Consider the following 23,330-nt stretch of genomic DNA (forward strand, 5'->3'; position numbering starts at 1 on the left):
CAAATCAGCTGTAATCAAACCACTACTCAAAAAACCTACTCTTGATCCTGACGTTCTCAACAACTTCAGACCAATCTCAAATCTCCCTTTCATCTCAAAGGTCCTTGAAAAAATAGTCTCCAGTCAACTCACTGATCACCTTTCACGCAATAGCCTCCTCGATCCTTTTCAATCTGGTTTCAAACCACTACATAGCACTGAGACTGCCCTCACCAAAATAACCAATGACCTTCTCCTTGCATCTGACTCCAATTCTTCTTCACTTCTCATTCTCCTAGATTTAAGTGCAGCTTTTGATACGGTCGATCACAACATTCTGCTAGATCGTCTGTCCAATAACGTAGGCATCCATGGTACTGCACTTTCCTGGTTACAATCATATCTGAGTGACAGAAAGCACTGTGTCTCATATAAAAACACTACATCCATATCCTCCTTAGTGCAGTTTGGCGTACCACAGGGATCTGTCTTGGGTCCCTTACTCTTTTGTATATACTTACTGCCTCTTGGTGACATATTTTGTAGATTTGGCATTAACTATCATTGTTATGCCGATGACACGCAAATTTACATTCCACTTACACCTGACAATCAATCCCAAATTACAAATCTTGAATCCTGCTTAGCTGCTGTTACTCACTGGATGTCACAAAATTTTTTACGACTGAATGCCAACAAAACCAAACTACTAATCATAGGCCCGAGCACCCAACTACCACTCCTCACTGACCTTAGTCTAAACATTGATAACTGTGTCGTCACCCCAAAATCAACAGTTAAAAACCTTGGTGTGACTTTTGATTCATCTCTGTCCTTCGATGCTCACATCAGGGAAATCACTCAGACAGCATTTTTCCATCTACGCAACATCTCAAAGATCCATCCCCTCCTAAATTCCTCAGATGCAGAAATCCTAGTTCACGCCTTTGTTTCATCTAGACTAGATTATTGCAATATCCTCCTCTCTGGCCTACTGCAGCGCAGCACAAACAAATTACAACTTGTTCAAAATGCAGCAGCCAGGATACTTACCAAAACCAGGAAATATGGGCACATAACCCCAGCTTTAATCACACTCCACTGGCTCCCGATCCAGTCCAGATCAGACTTCAAGCTGCTTTTACTCACCTACAAATCTCTTCATGGCCTAGCACCCCCATACTTATCCGAACTAATCACTCCATACGTTCCAGCACGTGCTCTCCGTTCACAAAATGGTAACTACCTCACAGTCCCCAAAGTTCACAAAAAATCAGTAGGTGGTAGAGCATTTTCCCACCGTGCCCCACTTCTCCGGAACCGGCTCCCCCAACCACTAAGGGATGCTGAATCTGTTGACATCTTTAAATCAAGACTAAAAACCTATTTATTTTCCCAAGCATATGGCACAACTTGATAGCACTTTTTTTTTATTGTATTTTTTAATTGTTTTTTTTTTCTTTGTAAATAATTGTGCTTATTTGTAAATTGTATTTTTTTTTATCTGTAAATTGTATTTTTCTAATGTATTTTGTCTATGTGAACTGTAAAGTGTTTCGAGACCATGTTTATGGTGATTTTACACTTTAAATAAAGCTGAATTGAATTGAATTGAACCGTGACTCTTTCACTGGTATCGTACCGTGGGTCCCAATTTTGGTACCGTGACAACACTAGATGTCACAACCATTCCATTCGGAGTCGCGCAGTGAGGCGGCTTGGGTGCCGCTTAAAAAAGTGTTCCCCCACTTTTGGGAGTGAGGGAATACTGCTCTCTCAGAGGCCCAAAGTGTTCCCCTACTTCTAATTTTACAAATTAAGCACTGCCTGTTGTGATAGGGTGCACTGATGGAACCCACATTCCCATCATTGCTCCCTCACAAAATAAAGCAGACTATGTGAATAGGAAGTCCATTCACAGCATTAATGTGCAGGTAGACTGACTGTCTCAAAAAGTCAGACTGCATCACACTGCAAAAACTCCAAATCATACCAAGAATATTTGTCTTATTTCTAGTCAATATGTCTCATTTCTAGTCAAAACAAATCACACCTAAAAGTAACTTGTTTTTAGACAATTTTCACTTGTTTCAAGCACATTTTCACTTGAAAAATAATTAGAAAAATCTGTCAGTGGAGCAAGTTTGTTATTTCTACTTATTTCAATTGAAAATGTGCTTGAAACAAGTGAAAATTGTCTAAAAACAAGTTACTTTTTAGGTGATGTGTCTTAAGTGTAAAGCCATTTGATTTGATTAGAAATGAGAAATGTAGACTAGCAACTAACATCTTTCATTCTCTGCACTGTCAAGATCATATGTGATGCAGCCCACATTATCACTAATGTGGAGGCCAAGTGGCCTGGGTTGGTACCCCGATTATTATGCTGAAGTCTTACCTGTTTGAAAGATGTGTTTATATTTCATCTTGAGCTGCTTTCACGTTCTTTTTCACCGTTGGGATTGCATCTAAGTGAACTAAATTTTAGCTTTAACGCCATTCCATCTGTTTGCATCTGTAGCCTAATATTAGTGTGATTGCATAAATGTATAAAATAAATTTAAACTTACGCCTTGACTCGAGCAGTAATTTTCTCTCACGCTGACTCCCGTTCCTTCGCTGCTGCAGCCGTGTTACTCTTCTCCCTGAAAACAGCTTCAAATTCACTGTATGAGCGCATTAAGATATCCAACTCCAGAGGAGTAAAAAATACAGACCTTTTCTTGTCGCTTGTTGCCATGGTGAATTGTGGTATCAGGGCTCCATTGATGACGGCTTTTTAAAGTCGTGGTGCACGTGCTTAACTCAGAGTGAACAAACTCTGTGTAGATTGAACCGATTGAAATCACCTGTTCTAAAACCCGTAACCCAGAGTTTCCCATCTCAGTGTTACTCAACTCAGAGTTCAGGGTTAAGCTCAGAGTTTGTTGAACCTCCTGTCTGAAACGGACCCCAGGTGGCCGTTCTGTGGTTTCCTGGCCATCAGGTTCATTGTGATACAAACGGCCAAGAGAGAACGAAAAACTCTCATGTAACGTAACCTCTGGTACACATTTGTATCACAGTTTACAAGGGACATAAAGACGTTTCATAAAAAAAAAAAAAAAAACAAAACCTGTTTCAACGTCATTTAATCCTTCATTTAACTATCATTGAATGAGCACAAATTCAATAATATGCATTTATGAAACAACCTTTAAAATAACCCTTCACATGTAAATCATTTTTACATTAAATTAGGCTACATTACATTAAATGACTTCAGAATCCCTAACAGTATTCTTTGGTCACTAACAGGCTGACCGTGGTCCGAGTCCGGACCCAGCCGTCATATATGGACCCTGATCTATAACGAGAAAATTATTGAGGGATTTTAAATTTTCAATCAATCGATCAATTCAATCAATTTCGACGTGAGGTTTAAATTTTAACCGGCGCAACTTTTGTAGTCTTTATGGCACCGGTTTAGCTGATTTGGAAATGCGCAGAACATTGCATGCGAGTTAAGCCATCCCATGTGATGCCACCCAGCAAATCAAATCTCTGCATTCCAGTCAATTACCATTGCGACTCTGCATACAGACAGATGAGAGAGGTGAGAAGCGAGTGACTAGCAGAAAGAGGACAGAAAAATAGAAAGATAGAAATATAGAAATAGAAAGAAAGTGATACAGGAAGAGAAGATGGAGAGATGAGTGAGCGAGAGACTGGGAGAGAAGACGGAGAGGAAGGGGTGAGTGAGCGAGAGACTGGGCGAGAAACAGAAGAAGCTTTCACAGGTCTGAGGAAAGCAGCCCCGTATGTCTTGACCTTGTTTGGCACCAAAAGCAGCTGTGATGCAGCTTTCCCCATAATGAACATTATAAAAACTAAATATTGTTCCAGGCTCACTAATGAGCACCTGCACATGTGTATGAGAGTGGCCCTGACACCATTCCAGCCCAGATTTAAAATCCTAGCAGGACAAACTTGAGCTCAGTTCTCTCACTGAACAACAAAAAGTGGGGAGAGTGGGGAAAGAGAGAAAGAAAGAGAAATTGTAAAACTGTTCAATTGTTATTCATTTATTGTAAAATTGGTTGAGACTGTTAAGACAAGATGTGAAACAGTTAACAAAAAAAAGGAAAATTCAAGCTGTTGCTACACTTAATTTTATTTTTTCTAAAATTACGCACTGTATTTTAAGGTGCATTTTTTTTTTTAAAACTACTTCATTTATTTTCTACATTTTATTTTTTAAATGCATATCTGTATAGTTCAATGTCAAGTGACAATAAATAATGTCAAAATGTATTTGAATCATACTTTCTTTATTTGATTTGACAGTCAGACAGTTGATTACGTGCAGACATTGATACAACTACGAGGCTACTTTAGTATGTATCACACGAAATCATATCGCAAGTTAGACATTATGATGTTCCGGACCTTTGCTTTAGGAAACTTTCTCTAACCGGACCTCTTTAACTTTTAGTTGAATACCTGACCTAGTATGTCAAAATATTTAGAAATTACATTAAGTGATTATTTTACAAAAGTTTCAGATTTAAAAAAAATAAAATAAATACCAGCATATGATATTAAAGGAGCTATATGTAAGAAATCTAAAGCAAACATACTGATCTCAATGACAACAATAGTATAGCCAGAATATTTGCATTTAAAAAACATTTTTACAGTCCGCAAATCATGTTTATGTTTTGAATTTGTGTTTTGGCCTATTGCGCCACCCACCGCCGTCTACCAGTCACACAGTCAGTAGAGTCTCAGCATCAGTTACAGTTACGACTGAGCTACAGCAGCACGGCAAGCAGCGTTAGCAGTGTTCCGGTACACAGCATTAGCAGCTGTATCCCGGTAGCAGCGTTAACAGCAGAGAAGCCGGACTTGCTCGAAGGGTCCGCTGGAAAACCGAAGATCACGGACGCGGCGACACGGCCCTGCCACGGCAGCCGCCCGTGGGCAAACAAATCAGTCTCCAGCGTGCCGCTGTCCAGCAACCTCGAATCTGTAGGGGAGGGGGGCGGACACGACTCGCGGCAGTATTTTGAATTTGAGTGCAGTAACCGTTTTGGCCACATTCTTACATACAGCGCCTTAAGATACCAAAACATATTTACAAAAAAGCTTCTCATTATTTTGAGATGTCATTAATTTTTAGATATTTTTATAACAAGTGACATAATATATAAGCTGATGTTGTCATCTGGAGGTAGAGGATGGTGGATGGCAGGACACTTCAGCAAGACGTCTATCAAGCTAAGGACCACTGTCAAACAACAAACTAACAAACCGACACCAGTTGTCTTTTTGGCGACAGGTAGCATCATACCCACCAGTGTTTGTGGCAGCAGTCCTAATTGTTTTAGTGACACATCACAGCGTTTCCCAGCTGCATTTGAACCACCAAACCTAGGGCTGGGCTAACCTGAATCGGGGTGTATTTCACTGACCCTTCCCTCCTTTTCCTGCAGCTTTTGCTCCATCAAATGAGAGCATTTTAGGTCAAAACATGATCTTTCCTGACCATAACCAAGTGGCTTTTGTGCCTAAACCTTATTTAGATATTTAAGATTAAGTTTCCAAAAGCCTCTTTTTTATCATCACCCCCACACAAGCACACAGGACAGAGGCTTTCATTACTAAGTGATCAGAATAATCAGTCACTACTGTAACATATTCAGTCTATCAAATGTGAGAAGATATGTTTATTCTAGTTTTTGTTTTAGAGTCCGAACAGCTTAGGTGGATGATGAGAGGATTTAAAATCCTGTACAGATCAGAAAGAGAAGCTTTTGAACAGATTTGATCTAACAATTTCCTTCTTGTGTAATTTGAACTTTATAAATGTCTGGATTTCTTGCCCCCACCCACTGCTACAGAAGCTGACCAATCCTGTGCGAGCAACAGCACAGTGGCATTTGCATCACATCAAGTGGATAAAAGGACACCGCTCTATAGTAAGAGACGTCATCAGTTTCTTGTAAACCACATCCAGTGTACAGGTCATGCCTGAAACCACCGTGAAAGCGCCCAAGAAGGGCTCAAAGAAAGCCGTGTCAAAGAGCGTCAGCAAGACCGGCAAGAAAAAGAGGAGGACCAGGAGGGAGAGCTACGCCATCTACGTGTACAAGGTGCTGAAGCAGGTCCACCCCGACACCGGCATCTCGTCCAAGGCTATGGGCATCATGAACTCGTTTGTGAGCGACATCTTTGAGCGCATCGCCGGTGAGGCCTCCCGTCTGGCTCACTACAACAAGCGCTCCACCATCACTTCCAGGGAGATCCAGACCGCCGTCCGCCTGCTGTTGCCCGGTGAGCTGGCCAAGCACGCCGTGTCTGAGGGCACCAAGGCCGTCACCAAGTACACCAGCTCCAAGTAAACAGTCTTGTTGACTCTGAGACTAAACCAACGGCTCTTTTAAGAGCCACCTACTTTATCTGAAGATCAGTTCCCTTTGTATTTAGTGTTGCTACGTTAATGATATATTTACTATGTATGGCCAACTGTACACACATGCTAAATGTGAATTTTAATCTAACACTATCTTTTCTGTAATCCAGATAAATTTACTCTTTCTGAAGAATCAGAAGTAAACTACAGTAAGCAGCTCATGTTCTTCATATGTAACTATTTACATTTGGTGTATTGAAAGATTGTAGTGATTTATCATGTGAACATTAACATTACATACACTTAAAATTTCACTATTTCAGAAACAAATGTATCCTTTAATAAATGGTTCCAAAGAGAAACAATGAACAGTTTGTCTATACAGTTTTTCCAGTATCTTTCAGAGAATTAATTTGACTCATGCTTTTCTCAATGTTTTAACTCAATTTATGAAAAACCATCTAAGATATGAGATTAATATAACATGGCCTTTACTGATGTTTGATGGAATTAAGCTAACAGATATAAAGTGTAATAAGAATATTCACTGATTTTATTTTTTTCAAAGAAAACATGAAACTGCCCAAAAGAGACAAGTTTTTTTTTCTGAGGTGTAAAATAAAGAAGAAACTGGAGAACTCGGCTGTCACCATATTGCATCTTAAACATTTTAACCCTAACCTTGGGGATATTTATTATTATGAAAATCCAGATAAAATGGCTCCTGAACATCAAATTAGTTTTTATATATTAAATGATTTTTTTAATAATAATTTAATTCAATGAATGTTAGTGAATTTTTGCCTGTTCTCATAGAATCCAAGGTTCTTCTCAAGTCACTCAGGATTCTTTTTGTTTCCTAAAAAACAAAGCTTTTGGAAAATTGTGCAATTGTTCTTGCAATTGTCTTGACTTACTGTTATTTATACATGTTCAATATACTTATGCAACACTGTTAAACTTTTACTTTTTTAACATATAATTTGACATGTGCTGTTATTAACTACCTGATGTTTTGTATATGTTCAAAAAAAGGTGGTTTATAGATGAGTAATTCACAATAGAATAGTAATTTCCCGCCTCTACTGTGAAGGTGAAGGGTTCATCAGTGTCCTAGTTTCTATTGTTAGAACAAATGTCTCCGCCCAGCAGAGCTCAACTACGTCCGCAGCAAGGATTTATTTACCCACGTTAACGGTCTCTTTTCCTCTAAAAGGAAAAAAAAAAAGAAAAAAAAAGATGACAATTATTTTTATATTGCATGGTGAGCAGAGTGAACAGATTGTGATGGTGTCATGGTGATTAATTAACCCTTTACTCCCCCCCCCCCCTCCCCACTCCCATGGAGCAACCGGGACTGAAGAGGACGGCTGTCCTGAACGGTCCCTACAAGTGCCAAGATCTTCTGTCTGTCTGTCTGTCTGTCTAACCTCCAGTTTTACATCGGAAAAACCTAGACTCTGAAAAAATGAGTGGTCGCGGCAAGGGAGGAAAAGGACTCGGTAAAGGAGGCGCTAAGCGTCACCGTAAAGTTCTCCGTGATAACATCCAGGGAATCACCAAACCCGCCATCCGCCGTCTGGCTCGCCGTGGTGGAGTGAAGCGTATCTCCGGTCTGATCTACGAGGAGACCCGCGGTGTGTTGAAGGTGTTCCTGGAGAATGTGATCCGTGATGCCGTCACCTACACCAAGCACGCCAGTACAGAGTGCAGCCCTGCCTCTCCAGAGCATAGACCACATCCAAGGCGGTCACAGTCGTCCTCATATCCAACAACAGAAACTAGGACACCGATGAACCCTTCACTTTCACAGTAGAGGCGGGAAATTACTATTCTACTGTGAATTACTCATCTATAAACCGCCTTTTTTTTTTTAATTAAAATGTCTTTTTCGGTCTCTTTTTTTATGAGAAAAACAACGTGTAGGCTACAAAACATCAGGTAGTTAATAACAGCACCTGTCAAAAATATAAAACCAAATATGTATGACATGAGTGTATTCACAATGCATGAATAACAGTATTGTATATAACAACAACAAAAGAAACAAAAAGAGGATTCAAGCTCACAGAGAAAAGTGTATCCACTCAGAGGATTTGGAGGAAAAATTGCACAACTTTTCAAAAGCTTGGTATTCTGTTTATTTCCTAACAAACTGGGTGATGTAAGAGGAGCCTTGAATTCTATGAGAAAAGGTAAAAATTCAGGAGATGACTTTGATCATCTCCGCTTAAATGAATAAAAAGTTTAGCATTTTTAATAACAACATTAATTAGATATTGAAGAATACTTTAATCTGGATCATCATAATAACAAATAATATCCCTGAGGTCAAAGGAGTAAACTGAATTAGTTTTCAAAGAGGTGAGATTCCACATCGCTCTAAAATCTTTGGGATATTTCACATTGGAGTAAAAACAACCAACCAAACATTTTGAGATTGGACTTTATTAACACTTAAATTTAACAAAGTCGTCTGTATCTCACATACCTGACAATCACCAACAGTTTCTGATGTACAAATGTACAAAACTAGTTATTTTAACAAACTCGAATTCTCCAGAAACAGATGTTAACTGTTGGTAAATTAAAGTATAATCAAGAGGAAAACAGATCGTGTCGTGTGTGATTTGGGAGAGGTGGATAATGAGGGCTTAACTCCATTAGATGATTCAACAAAACCCTGAAAGGATGGGTGTTTAATGTTGATTTAATTAAGCTTCGGATTTCTCTCCCTGTAACAATATAGAATTGAGTACTTAAGAAATTTTCCAGTGAAATAGAACAAGTACTTACTTGTATTGTTTGAATATTGATTTAATCTCAAATGTTCAGACAGATCGACCGAATAATATAGAGTAAACGTTCTGGAAAAATCTTCAGATAAAGTTGGTGGCTCTTAAAAGAGCCGTTGGGTTGATATAGGAAGCCGAAGGAAGATTTACTTGGAGCTGGTGTACTTGGTGACGGCCTTGGTGCCCTCAGACACGGCGTGCTTGGCCAGCTCACCGGGCAGCAGCAGGCGGACGGCGGTCTGGATCTCCCTGGAAGTGATGGTGGAACGCTTGTTGTAGTGAGCCAGACGGGAGGCCTCACCGGCGATGCGCTCAAAGATGTCGCTCACAAACGAGTTCATGATGCCCATAGCCTTGGACGAGATGCCGGTGTCGGGGTGGACCTGCTTCAGCACCTTGTACACGTAGATGGCGTAGCTCTCCCTCCTGGTCCTCTTCCTCTTCTTGCCGCTTTTGCTGACACTCTTAGACACGGCTTTCTTTGAGCCCTTCTTGGGCGCTTTCACGGTGGTTTCAGGCATGATCAGGACGGTATGCTTCTTGTCAAACGTATAAAGCTTATTACTGCAGAAAGGTGTATTTGTATGCACCTGATGCAAATACCACTGTGCTGTTGCTCGCACAGGATTGGTCAGCTTCTGAGGCTTGGGAGCAATACAGCGGGTGGTTGGGGGGAGGAAGACGAAAGAAAATACAGTTATTTAAAAAGAGAAAAAAACAGTTACTGTTGGGTTTGATATAATATAATACTATGTTACGATTTCAGTACATTCACTGATATTTTCCACTATGTTCACTGACACAGTGTTAATCATACCAAACCATTTCTCTGTTCATTCTGGCCGAATATCACAGCTCCCCAGAGTTGATTGGAGGGTAATTCAGGTCACCTATTGTGCAGGGTGTGAGTACTGACTCCTGATTAAAAATTAGAGCAGCTTCGTGCTTTTCAACACCAACCATCAAGGTGTGACGATGCCCTTCCTAAGGCTAAAGAGAGCTGAGGAAACACACACCCAGGAAATTATGACCCTTCCTCAATCAAATACTGATGCCATGTTAGCAAACATTGTCATACACAAACTCTGGTCTCTAGGCCCATTCAAGAATTCAGTGATGTCTTTTGCTGAGCTGTTGGAGGGTGATTTTGAGCATCTTAAAACTTAAGTGGAGGGAATATTAAAGAATCCCTTTACACTAGGTCACCTGCATCTGAGCTGTTTTTGTGCAAAAAGTTTTATTTGCCAAATGCTCACTTAACACCTGCAGGCCTTAAATAGTGATTTTATTTATGGTTTTATTTCACTGAGACCCAACATAACCCCTGGCCCATATATAAACACATATGTTCATTATCAAAGAGGATCAGAACCTTAGATTTGGTTCCTTACATTAAAAAAATAATAATAATATAAACTTTGTGATTTTCTATCAACATTTAAACATCTTTATGGAAATTGAAATGGCTTAGTCACAGAAGATTTTACTAAACAATTGCTGAATATTCAAAAGGAGCTTGGAAGCATGTAAACGTGTATCTAATGTAGAGTGTGTCCAGATAACACAAAAGGTCAAAGACAAAATCTTGTCTGAAAACCTCTGTGACACAATGTGGCTGAAAACACAGGATGTGAAAATCAGTGTGGAGTTTAAAATCAGCTTTTTCTTGCCTAAATCTACAAGACTGCAAACCTGTCTCACTCCTTCACAACCAGAGTTGTTGAAGAGGAGGTCACATGACAGCTGGATTGAGGAGCAGAGAGGAGCACACTCCCTGGAAGCAGCCACAGGTGTGCTAACTGAGCATCTGACACAGGTGCATCGAGTATGCTGACTGAGTTCATTCATTGTGTGCTGAAAGTCAAAACCCCTCAACATCCAACTACCCTGTCTGAAGGAAATAATTGCTTTAAATTCGGACGCCGTTTACACGTTGCCAGCTATTTTCATGAACGGACATTTCACCGTCTCCGTTTTCAAAAAGATCTTTGTTTACACTTACCCGTGTATATATACACAAGAGCATGCCAAACCTGTAGGTGGCAGTGTAACGAGAAGCTCAAGCCTTCCATGTATCCATTGTCACCATAGCAACATAGTTCGCACTTTGTACACAGGCGCAAGTTCCGGCGCATACTGTGACGTGGGCTGCCTATAACTCCGTTTATCTCCGTTTACCTCAGTTTACATGCAAACGCGCAACCGGAGTTTTCCAAAATCTCCACTCTGGCTGGAGTTTTTAGAAAGACTCGTTTTCAGAGGAGAAATCTCCGTTTGCGTGTAAACGAAGGGCCCAAATGAAGGAAGATGTCTCCGTTTATCAAAATCACCGTGTACATGTAAACGGCCTCTCAGTCTGCTGACTGCTTCTCCATCCTCACTCATATCAGTTAAGTCAGCTCAGCTGCTTCTCCTCAACTAAATGATCCTTCCAGCCAGAGTTATAAATTAAGTCTTTGATGATGGGAACAACTTTAACCAAGCCACTATGCAGGCCCCTGGTCTGCCCATGGCTCACTCTCACCAGAAGGCTGGAGCAATGACACAGACCGACCATTCAGGAGCCAGGCTAAAACTAACACCATCCTGAAGCAGTAGAGTGCAGCAACAAAGGCGTCCACCAGTCAACCTCAAAGACTACATCACTATGCCATCTTGCCGAGCTGAACAGAACCCAAGGCTATTCAAAGAAGGCTGGGACACACTGTTTAACCCCATGGCAGCTGTGGAGTATGACACATGTGAAGAGTAACTGGAACTGTGATGTTGGAGGGCCAGGCTGCAGCTCATGCTTTGTTGTCATATAAAGCAGGGCAGGTGAAAATAGGCTCGTTTTGGATGAGCCAGGCCTGCACAGATTCAATCACTGGCGATCACTGTAAGATCGTTTAGATATTCTTGCACCCTTCCATCTGGCCTCCACAGAGATGTCAGTTGAAAAGCATGTTTCTGCCTCAAAAGTTATTCCACTTATTAGAATGGTACAGCACAAACTGGCTGTAAAGGCATCAGCCATTAAACACCAAACATCTTTTAAAACAACTGCAGTATGTGCTGGTCACATGATGCAAAATTGAAAATGTTAGCATTCTGGCCTTAGCCACCATCTTGGACCCATGATTTAAAACATTACCTTTTGGCAGTGAAACACATGCACAAGAGGCCATGTCAAAATTGACTGCAGAATGCGCTGGGGCTGTGAGGGCTGAGAGAGAAATGCTGTCAACATCACAGGTAGTGTACCATTTATTATTATTATTATTATTATTATTATTATTATTATTATTATTATTATTATTATTATTATTATTATTATTATTATTATGGTGTTTTCCATACCTTTCTAGTAACATGTATAAAATGTTATCAACTCCATCGGTCAGCTGCCAAGGAAGAACATGGGCCTTCAGCAAAGGACAACTTGTGGGATCTTTAGGACAGCAGAGTTGGTTTGTATTATGGCCTGTTATTACTGTTTGCATATTTTTTCTTTTTATGAAAGATGGCTAATTTCCCTTTTCTTTTTGTTTAGGTAAAACACAACAATCTCAAAGTGCAACAGCAGATGCTACAGTGGAGGTTCAAAGATATGTGTCTGAGCCTTACTTCTCCAGAGGAGAAGGCCCACTTACTTACTGGGCATCACGCGAAAGAAGAATATACCCGAACCTCTTCAAGATGGCCAAAAAGTATCTCCCCATGCCAGCAACATCTGTGCCATGTGAGCGGGTCTTCTCCAAAGCTGGAGAGGTTGTCAGCCACAAAAACAGCAGACTGAAACAACACACTGTAGAAATGCTTTTTTTTTTCTCCCTGGTTTACCAGTGCACCCCATCTATATTACCACAATGAAGCACTAGCATTAACTTCTAAATCACATAACACTTGTGTATTATACAAAATAGCACCAGCACATTACTTTCCACTGCTCCCTCACGCTATATACACTGAACAAAAATATAAACATGGCCAGCCTCAGGCACACCTGTGCAATAATCATGCTGTCTAATCAGCATGTTGATATGCCACACCTGTGAGGTGGGATGGATTATCTCAGCAAAGGAGAAGTGCTCACTAACACAGATTTAGACAGAAATGTTTTAGATCTTTGAGTTCAGCTCATGAAAAATGGGAGCAAAAACAGAAGTGTTCGGTTTATGTTTTTGTTCAGTGTAGATATACACTGTTTTTAAAACATTTGTTAAATAGTTAAGTACAAAGCAGTATCTGACAGGCAGTCTGAGGCTTTTTCAGGTCTTCCACTTAGATGCAGTTCTGAAACACGGCCAGCAGATGTCGCTCTTCTGACTGTATGAAATGCTTTGCAGTTGTGTCAAAGTGGTTCACTGCTTCATCAAGCTTCGATTTCACCATCACTAGGGAAAGTCTCCTGCTTCTGAAATATTATAGCTGAGTTCAGTGATTTCCAACCTTAGGTTAGAGGCCTCCGAAGGCTCACAAGATCAGTCTGAGGCATCTGACATAATAACTGGGAGAGGAGAGAAGATGAGATAATAAACATTGGTGTTATAAAAATGTATTTTTCTTTCCTTTTTGTTTTAATTTAAAGGGGCATTGGAGTGTACATATAGTTGAGGCTGTAGGAAACCACTTTAATTTGACAAAAAAAAAAAAAAAAAATCTGTTAGATTTAATAGTGAACCGTGTGTTGCGAGTAGAGGAGCGAGCTCTTGAGTGGGGAGTGAGGTGGCTCTTAAAAGAGCCGTTATGGTTTGTGGAGCAGCAGCAGAGTTTAAGCTCTCTCTCCGCGGATGCGATGGGCCAGCTGGATATCTTTGGGCATGATGGTGACTCTCTTGGCGTGGATGGCGCACAGGTTGGTGTCCTCAAACAGGCCCACCAGGTAAGCCTCACTGGACTCCTGCAGAGCCATGACAGCGGAGCTCTGACCAGGTGCTGGAAGGGCAGCTTGCGGATGAGCAGCTTCGTGGATTTCTGGTAGCGACGGATCTCTCACAGAGCCACGGTACCGGGCCTGTAACACTGAGGCTTCTTCACGCCGGCAGTGGCTGGGGAGCCCTTATGGGCAGCCTTGGTGGCCAGCTGCTTCCTCAGGGCTTTGCCTCCGGTGGATTTACGAGCGGTCTGCTTGGTTCTTGCCATGACTTCTTCTTTCTCTGTGAAGGAGAATGATGCCGTGAAACGAGGTGATGCGCTGCTCTTAAACTCTGAGAGCGGCTGTGAGATGGCGACGCTGCTTCAGACCTCCAGCTCCTGATTGGTGAGGGGCTCCTACGGAGGTCAGCACCGCCTGAAGGAGCGACCCACTGCCCGAGACTCCGCTGCTTATTGGCTGGAAATCCTTTCAAAAGGTCCGCCAAAATTCAGGCTGGGCCGCCCTCTGCTGCTCTGCTGACACCTCTTTTCTGGTTGGTCTGGCAGGAACCGTCCCGTGCTCCGTGGATATATAGAGTAGGGTTCCAGCTGCTGAGGGAACACTTCTCTTTGTCCCGACTTCAGAGAGCATCTGAAAACTGAGCGGCCACGGAAAAAACGGTGGATAGCGGTCTCTTCCTCTCTGTGTGCCTCACACCCGGCTGGGCAGTGAGTCAGCATGACTCCTCTTGGCAAGACACCTCCATTTGTCTCCAAACATGGACAATACTGGGCTTGGTTGAGATTTGTCGGCAATGGTGAGCCTCCTACACATGGTTATGTCGGTGCCAAACTACTATTTGAATCCTGTTGGATAAATTTCACGGATGTATACTCGTTCATATCTCTGCCAAATAAAAGAGATTTCGAGTTAATACTTTTCCATGAGGCTCCTTTAAAACGTTTCCTGGAGTTATACACCTCCAAACAAGGAGAACCTAAGTGCAAAGAGTGGAGGGTGGAGTACTCCACTCAGCAGGATACAAAATTTAACTGCACAAAACTTCTAACGGTCAGTACAAACAACTTCCCAACAGTACTTCTCTCCAAGATCATATTCCAACCAAGTCAGATCTCAGAAGCAGCAGCCTGGTTCCTCTGAGCAGCCCCCTGACGAACAGCAGTGGCAGCAGCAGCTTCGTCAGCAGCACCAGCAGCCTGGATCAACCATCCTACCATCTGATGATCAGCGGCAGCACCAGCGGCCCGGAACCACGGTCCAGCCCCCTGATGATCATCATCAGCAGCAGCTCCATCCTTCTCCTGCTCAGCAGTGGCAGCAGAACCAGCAGCCCCCTGGTGGTCAGCGCCCATCTGATTGACAGCTGCGTCGACAGGAGCAACAGGGCCCCAAGGCAGCGGACCATCGGCGCACTCACAGCCAGCCACCATCTCAGCAGCTGAAGCCCAGCTCCGGATCTGCAACTCTGCGATGGTCCCACAGCCAGCCACCATCTCCAAAGCTGCAGCCCAGCTCCAAGCCTACACCTCAATCTTCCACCCAGCGACCACAACAGCAGCGTGATCCAGCAGACCAGCAGCCAGCGAGCGGGTCTCAAGCCCGCAGCTCAGCAGCCTCGTCCTGGCCCCAGTTCAGCTGATCCCCGGCAACAGCTTCTCCCCAAATTTTCTCCTCCATTCTCAGGTGAGACCACCCAGCTAACACATAACGTTCCGGTAACATTCCCAGAATGTTCCCTACAGGTTTTCTACTGAACGTTCCCTAAAGAACATTTTAAGAACGTTGTGTAAATGTTTGTATTTAATGTAACATTCACAAAACGTTCTAATAACCAGATGAAATAACGTATTTTTTAAAGTAACCTTTAGAATGTTCTAAGGTTCCCATTTAGTTGCATTTTGGGTAACCTTCCCACAACATTCCAAGAAAGTTCTACAAATAATGTAACATTCCTAAAACGTTATAATAACCAGATGATTATAATGTATTTGGAGAGTAATTTTATAACGTTCCCCTGAGGTTCCCATTTGGTTGAATTCTGGATAACCCTCCCACAACATTCTGGGAATGTTGCACAAATGTTTTTGTTTATCACACCCTTCCCATAACGTTCTAATAACCACATGAAACAATGTTTTTTTTTTGGAGTGATTTTTAGAATGTTCCCCTAAGGGTCCAGGTTGGTTGCATTTTGGGTAACCTTCCCACTACGTTCTAAGAAAGTTCTACAGATATTTAGTTTTTAATGTAACATTCTTAAAACATTCTAATAACCAGATGCTTGTAACGTTTTTTGGAGTAATTTTTAGAATGTTCCCCTAAGGTTCCCGTTTGGTCGCAGTTTGGGTAACCTTCCCACAACATTCTAAGAAAGTTCTACAAATAATGTAACATTCCTAAAACGTTATAATAACAAGATGCTTGTAACGTTTTTTTGGAGTAATTTGTAGAATGTTCTCCTAAGGTTCCTGTTTGGTTGCATTTTGGATAACCTTCCCACAACGTTCTAAGAAAGTTCTACAGATATTTGGTTTTTAATGTAACATTCTTAAAACGTTCTAATAACCAAATGCTTGTAACGTTTTTTTGGAGTAATTTTTAGAATGTTCCCCTAAGGTTCTCGTTTGGTTGCATTTTGGGTAACCTTCCCACAACATTCTAAGAAAGTTCTACAAATAGTTGGTTTTTGATGTAACATTCATAGAACATTCTAATAACCAGATGCTTGTAACGTTTTTTTGGAGTAATTTTTAGAATGTTCCCCTAAGGTTCTCGTTTGGTTGCATTTTGGGTAACCTTCCCACAACATTCTAAGAAAGTTCTACATATAATGTAACATTCCTAAAACGTTCTAATAACCAGATGCCTGTAACGTTTTTTGGAGTAATTTTTAGAATGTTCCCCTAAGGTCCCCTTTTTGGTTGCATTTTGGGTAACCTTCCCACAACGTTCTAAGAAAGTTCTACAAATAGTGTAACATTCCTAAAACGTTCTAATAACCAGATGCCTGTAACGTTTTTTGGAGTAATTTTTAGAATGTTCCCCTAAGGTTCCTGTTTGGTTGCATTTTGGGTAACCTTCCCACAACATTCTAAGAAAGTTCTACAAATAGTTGGTTTTTGATGTAACATTCGTAGAACATTCTAATAACCAGATGCTTGTAACGTTTTTTTGGAGTAATTTTTAGAATGTTCCCCTAAGGTTCTCATTTGGTTGCATTTTGGGTAACCTTCCCACAACATTCTAAGAAAGTTCTACATATAATGTAACATTCCTAAAACGTTCTAATAACCAGATGCCTGTAACGTTTTTTTCTTTTTCTTATGGAGGCTCAGATCCAGACATCTGCAAAAATATGCTGCAGATGTTTTTTACCAATCTGTAGTGGCAAGTGTACTGTTCTATGCTGCCGTCTGCTAGGAAGGCTGCTGGAAATGTTTCATACAAACTGCCATCAGAATACATAGTTTGTTGTGTTGAGCTACAAAGCAATTTAATCTCCCTTCGAGGATCAATAATTTCTATTCTATTCTATTAATTCCTCTGCCCCTCCACCTCACACACACATCATCATTGCTGGCTATGTAGCAGTTTGATTGAAAAAGGAATAAAAGAGAATTGTTACCTATTCAGTATACAGTTACAGGCAACATGTAACTTCTACTCAGTGCATCAGCTGTAATGAATGAGGGAGGATGGGGGCAGCACAACAATATTTTTGCCAGCCCTCTGGTCATGTTTTGTGTTTTAGCTTCAATGGACAGGTTGCCATGTAATGGATAATGCACAGCAAGGTGGTCATTCTGGAGGATAAAAATCCTGACAGGATGATCAGTATTCTGATACAAATCTCCCTTGAAGAGGTTTTCTGCAGTAATAATCAACTCACTGTATTATCCTGCTTATTACATTTTTCATATGATTTTATTGAGTTAAAAATAAGTTTATTACTGCTCTGAATGAAAATAATTGCATTTGTTCTTATGGACACAGAACTGTTTCCAATGATCTGTTACATGGCAAAAGTCTGCTATCAAGACTTTTTAAAAATTATTTTCTTTATCATAACATTCCCAAAATGTTGACATAATGATTATTGGGGGTCATGTGGACAATACCAACTGCTTGTTCGCCACAGCACATATGGGAACTAGATGGGTCCCAACTGGGCCATAGCCTATTGTGAAATGAGCTGTAAATTTAATTGTTTTAGGTAAAATAATATTGTTATATACTGCTGTATTATTGACACTTAAGGTGTCATCAAAATGTTTTGGTATTTAAGCCACTATAATGTGAGGTAAAAAAAAGAAAAAAGAAAAACCTGAATAAACTCAACCACAGCCGTAGATAGCCTATCTGCTCTTTAAAATAGCCAGTGCATTTTTTTTATAAACAGTGTGTGCGCGTGTGTGTGGCGGGCCAATGTAGACTCACTAATTATGTTAGAACAACTGTCAGACGATTGACGCTTGTACCTAGAGTTTTTTTTTTCAAATATAGGTTTGACAACAATTAATTTTCACGTAGTCACAAAGAAGTACTACATTACCCATAATCCCAACGTCTACCAGCGGGGTCTGTGATTGGCTAAACTCTTTTTTACCCTCGAACGGTGTTTTTGTTTCCGCTAGGAGGCTTGCATGTTGGCTAATGTCATGATGATTCGTAATGCATTTTATGGCACAGTGAGTATGATTTCTTATGCTATATACACAGACATAGAACAACACATACTATAACACAGTGCCATGCATGCGTTAGCAACGTAGATATGCCGTCATAACGCCGAACGTTAACTTCGTGATAGTTAATGAGCAACTCTGTATGTTTAATCCGTGTATGGTTCGATCTTTCATTATTCTGTTTCAAAACAAAATCAGAAAAATCAGCAAATGGGTCCGTTTTTCCGTCTTGAAACCAAAACGGAAAACCGAAAATGAAAAAACGGCATTTTTCTGTAGGAGAACAGAGTGGAGACTAGCAGACTCACAAGCAGCTGCAATTTTCACAGTGGGACTGTTGAGTCACATTATTAAGATTTAACATTTTTTCAGGCGAGAAAGCAACCATGTAGATTCTCCATATGCGGTTAGGTTATCCAAATAACGCCTGTTTTCGGATATGTGAAAAGCCGTGACCGGCCGGTGTTTCGGGTTAACAGGTGACCGGTTCATGGATGCGCGTTGTCATGGCAACGGCAGAAACAGCTGCGCTGGCTGTCCAACATGGCGGAGTCTGAAGCGTAAATAACATCATAAACTTACCCATCTCCAAATAAACATTCCATAAACATCATCATTTCATTTCTTATATTGTTTCCCCCGTCTTCTGTCTATATCTAAAAATCCAAGTTAATAACAAACTGACACCGTTGTGGCTTAGATCATTTAATTAATTACTGAGAAGTGAATAGGCTATGTGCACGGAACATTTCTAATGCTGTTTATTTATTCTCAACACAACATCAGTGTTGTTTTGAGCACACTGTTCATTGATCATCAGTGTCATAAAGCAACTGCATTGGGAACACTTAACACTCGCTCCTAAATATAATCTTGTGCCGCTAGGACTTTTAATGATAAAATAGCAAAGACCGCTTTGAGTAGCTTGATCTTCATTTCTGATCCATCACCTGATAAGTTCACCTTGACAAAGTGCCTCGAATTAGACAATAACGAGCCTCACTCTTATGCTCTTTCTGGATGTCACTTACAGGGAGTTTGAAAAAAAAATTGCCTCACCAAAGACATAACAAGGAAAGATGCGGAAAAAGCAGTGCCAAAATGGCTGATTGGTGCCAGGGACAGGGGATGCAACCGTGCCATTAGAGCACATGGAGGAGAGCAAAACCGGTAAGTCACAAAATATGCAAGATATAAATGACAGACACAGTGCTCAGTGCTTTTTCTACACTCTTTAATTTTAATTTTTTTATAGCATTTGCTGTGTTCATGATCACGATGTGAATTTTGGCATCAAAACAAATACGGCACTTAAAGGTTTAAAAATATAAAAATTAAGGAATATTTTTTATTTATAGTTAGGTATCATGTTTGCTACAAGAATGATCACCCCAACCCCTTCTTGTGCCGCTTTGATTTTTAATGATAAAATAGCAAAGACAGCTTTGAGTAGCTTGATCTTCATTTCTGATCCATCACCTAATAAGTTCACCTTGACAAAGTGCCTCGAATTAGACAATAACGAGCCTCACTCTTATGCTCTTTCTGGATGTCACTTACAGGGAGTTTGAAAAAAAAAATTCCCTCACCAAAGACATGGGGATAAACATTGTTTTGTTGGATTAATTCCTCTGGAATTACACAAAAAAATATTGTTTTTTCTTCAAACTTGGTGGAGGTGTGTAGCATGGGCCAACGCGGAACCCCTTAAAAGGGGAATTATGGTTTGGATTCTTCAACCAATTATTGGTGTGGATCTGAATCACATCAAGGGGTGTGCTCTCTGTGCACCATTTTTAGTTGGGCATGAAGGGGTTAATTTCTGAACAGTGGTTAATACCTGAAAATGCTCAAGGGGTAATCACTTAATACTCTCCTGTATTTTGCAGAGGTACCCCCAGGCTATAACAGCAGAGAAAAAACTTAATCCTACAAAACAAGATTCATGAAAAAATCTGGCTTTGTCTCACGGACTCATAGAGCGGGTCATTTATCATCCAAGAAGTTAGTGGTTCGAATCCCGGCTCTGTTGTCCACATGTCAGTGTCCTTGAGCATGACACTTAACCCCCATGTTACTCCTATGGGTCAAATAGTAAATGGACTGCACTTACATAGTGCTTTTTCCACCAGCTGAGGCATTCAAGCACTTTACAATGGCCTCTCATTCACCAATTCACACACACACACACACACACACTCACACACTAATGGCGGGAGCTGCCATGCAAGGTGCTAATTTGCGTTACCATCTGGGCCACAGTCACCCCAAACTGATGTGTTGTGGGCTGCAGTGCACACTAGCTACCTTTGCTTTGGTTCGTAATGAGATGACCATTGCAAAGTGCTTAAGGTGTCTTGAAAAAGAGAGCCTACCTTTTTCAAGGGTGTCAGTTGTCAGATAATTCAATATGATTGTTGCAAAGAGAGGCTTATTCCTTAAAGGGAAAGTATGGTTTTTATCACCCTGGACCCTATTTTCCCATCTACTTTTATCTAAATGAGTGGTGGGATTTTCAATATTTGCAATTGCTCCAGGACAAAGCGAGGGACTGCAGGTCCAAAGCTTGTTTCAATGTATTCCAGTGGGGCAGTTGAAAATGTCGATATGTTACATTTTCAATACAGTACACGGACTTTAACACTGTAAAACTCATTGTTACATGAAGTAATAATACAGTAGTGGTCTCCCCTGTGTCTTCTCTAATCCTGTACCTCCATAGTTTCATGTTTTACCGTCTCTGTCTGTAGCTGTCCTTCACTTTCACTGTCTGTTGCTGTCTGCCAGCACAACCAGTGACGTCATAGACTGTCGACCGACAAGATGGCCGCACCCTAGCTAAAAAACTAATGAAAAATGCGACACTAAACTTCAATTTTCTCCTTAATGTTTACGTTTAATGTGTTAGTTTAACTGGCTGTTGCATGTCCTCTTTAATAAAATATAGTGTCTGTATTCAAAGATCTGTAAGTCCTTTTATATTTAATATTTAATATTATCTTTCTCAATATTTGCTATTTAATCATGCTCATTATGTGTCAGTGATTTAAAAAACAAACAAAAAGAATATGACATGAGTTTTTTCTTTCTTTCAGTTGCTTTCAGGCTATTGGAGAGTTGGAGAAAAAGGTCAGTGTGGTGAGTATATTTTCTATTTCGACAGAAAAAAGTGTCACTCAATACTCTCTTTTTATGGCACACCCCTGCAGAATTTTCTAACGTTGCAGACACCATCCTATTTGCAGACACCATCCTATTGACTTCTTAGGGCTCTACAGTGCAAGTATTTTATGTGTATTTGCGCCCAAAAGTAGATATGTTTTTAATTGCTGGCTGTCCCCCTCGCTGACCGATGTGTCAGACTGATTAAAAAATATGATTCTGAAATATTGCAGTAACAAAAGCAATAAAATAGCAGTGATGTTGATTGGGTCCCTGGTAAATTCAATGGGTCCCCAATTAAAAAAATTTATTTCTTTCTATTTCTTATATTCTTCTATTTCTTAAATTGTAGTGTTAAACTCCTTTGATGGTGGTATGGTATGATATGGTTATAATTAACAGATATATTCATGTATGTTCAAAATGTAGCCTATCTGAAATTAAACAAATAAAATTCCAAATCTGAAAAGGTTATTGCAAAACAACTGTCACAGTGGCATGACATACAAAATTCATATAAAATAGCATTTTTGTAGCAACATAAATAGCACCAAAATAAATTACTAAAATTCAAATGAAAACAAAATGGTGTCTGTAGTACCAAAATAAATAATAGCTGCTGCGCAGCAATGTCGGGACCAGGCAATTTTAGGCAAAATTAGGCAATTTGAAAGTGAAAGTTCCAAAGCTGTGGCACATATGGTTGATTTGTTATGAATTTTCAAAGTTTTGAAATATAGAGGCTTGCTGTAGTGCCGCCATCAGGACTATTGTCTTGTGTTTCCAGTTGAGGACATCTGGCATGGGACTGGACCTTTGTGAAAAGTTTGGGTAGATTTCTCACATGGAAATGTTGAGCAAGCAGAGGCTTGAACTCACAATCTTCAACACCAAGAAGCAGCCCCTATCTCACTGAACTAATTGGCAAGTGGAAATGTCACATGTAGCTTCACAAATTGACTAAGCCAGTCACCTGTGTGCAAGACAGCAGCTGTTAGTGTGTAAAGGCAGATTTCAAACGGCTGTCAAAAATTCAGTTATTAAGACAAAAATACACAATTGCATCTAGACAGCATGGAGATGTTGGTAATTTGTTTTTAACAATGATTTATTGGCCCCATAAGTGAAAAACTGATGTTTAAAAATACTATTTTTGAATTGACTACCGTAGCTGGGACTTGAACTCACAACCTCTAACACCAAGAATCAGCTCATAACTCATTGAGCTAATTGGCTGGAAGTGGCTCCTAGTGTGTGGCCTGAAAAATGGACTCAGGTAGTCACAAACCAGGCAGCAGTTGTCAAGGCAGATTTCAAAAATTGTCAAAATGTCATAAATTCTGTTACCAAAACAAAAATCTGATAATACATAAATTCCATCTTGACAGCATGGAAATGTTGGTGATTTGTTTTTAACAATAAGTGTTTTGCTTCATAAGAGAAAATCTGATGTTTAA

The 23,330-nt window shown here is 40.5% G+C and overlaps 2 protein-coding genes and 1 pseudogene across 2 annotated transcripts; 1 reads left to right on the top strand and 2 right to left on the bottom strand.

Moving 5' to 3' along the window:
• The first annotated feature begins 5,962 nt into the window (after positions 1 to 5,962).
• LOC117251045 (histone H2B 1/2-like) lies at positions 5,963 to 7,118 on the top strand. The gene has a single exon (XM_033617016.2). The coding sequence runs from the start codon at positions 5,988 to 5,990 to the stop codon at positions 6,360 to 6,362; it is 375 nt and encodes a 124-aa protein (XP_033472907.2). The 5' UTR covers positions 5,963 to 5,987; the 3' UTR covers positions 6,363 to 7,118.
• Positions 7,119 to 8,801: 1,683 nt separating this feature from the next.
• On the bottom strand, positions 8,802 to 9,705 carry LOC117254996 (histone H2B 1/2). Its single transcript, XM_033623528.2, has one exon. The coding sequence runs from the start codon at positions 9,687 to 9,689 to the stop codon at positions 9,315 to 9,317; it is 375 nt and encodes a 124-aa protein (XP_033479419.2). The 5' UTR covers positions 9,690 to 9,705; the 3' UTR covers positions 8,802 to 9,314.
• Positions 9,706 to 13,704: 3,999 nt separating this feature from the next.
• Positions 13,705 to 14,292, bottom strand: LOC117251054 (histone H3, embryonic-like; annotated as a pseudogene).
• Between the last annotated feature and the right edge of the window lie 9,038 nt (positions 14,293 to 23,330).

Source organism: Epinephelus lanceolatus, chromosome 5 (assembly GCF_041903045.1).
Source record: "Epinephelus lanceolatus isolate andai-2023 chromosome 5, ASM4190304v1, whole genome shotgun sequence".
Classification (NCBI taxonomy): domain Eukaryota; kingdom Metazoa; phylum Chordata; class Actinopteri; order Perciformes; family Serranidae; genus Epinephelus; species Epinephelus lanceolatus.

Coding starts and splice junctions, on each gene's coding strand:
- LOC117251045 (XM_033617016.2), top strand. CDS start 5,988: ATGCCTGAAACCACCGTGAAAGCGCCCAAGAAGGGCTCAAAGAAAGCC.
- LOC117254996 (XM_033623528.2), bottom strand. CDS start 9,689: ATGCCTGAAACCACCGTGAAAGCGCCCAAGAAGGGCTCAAAGAAAGCC.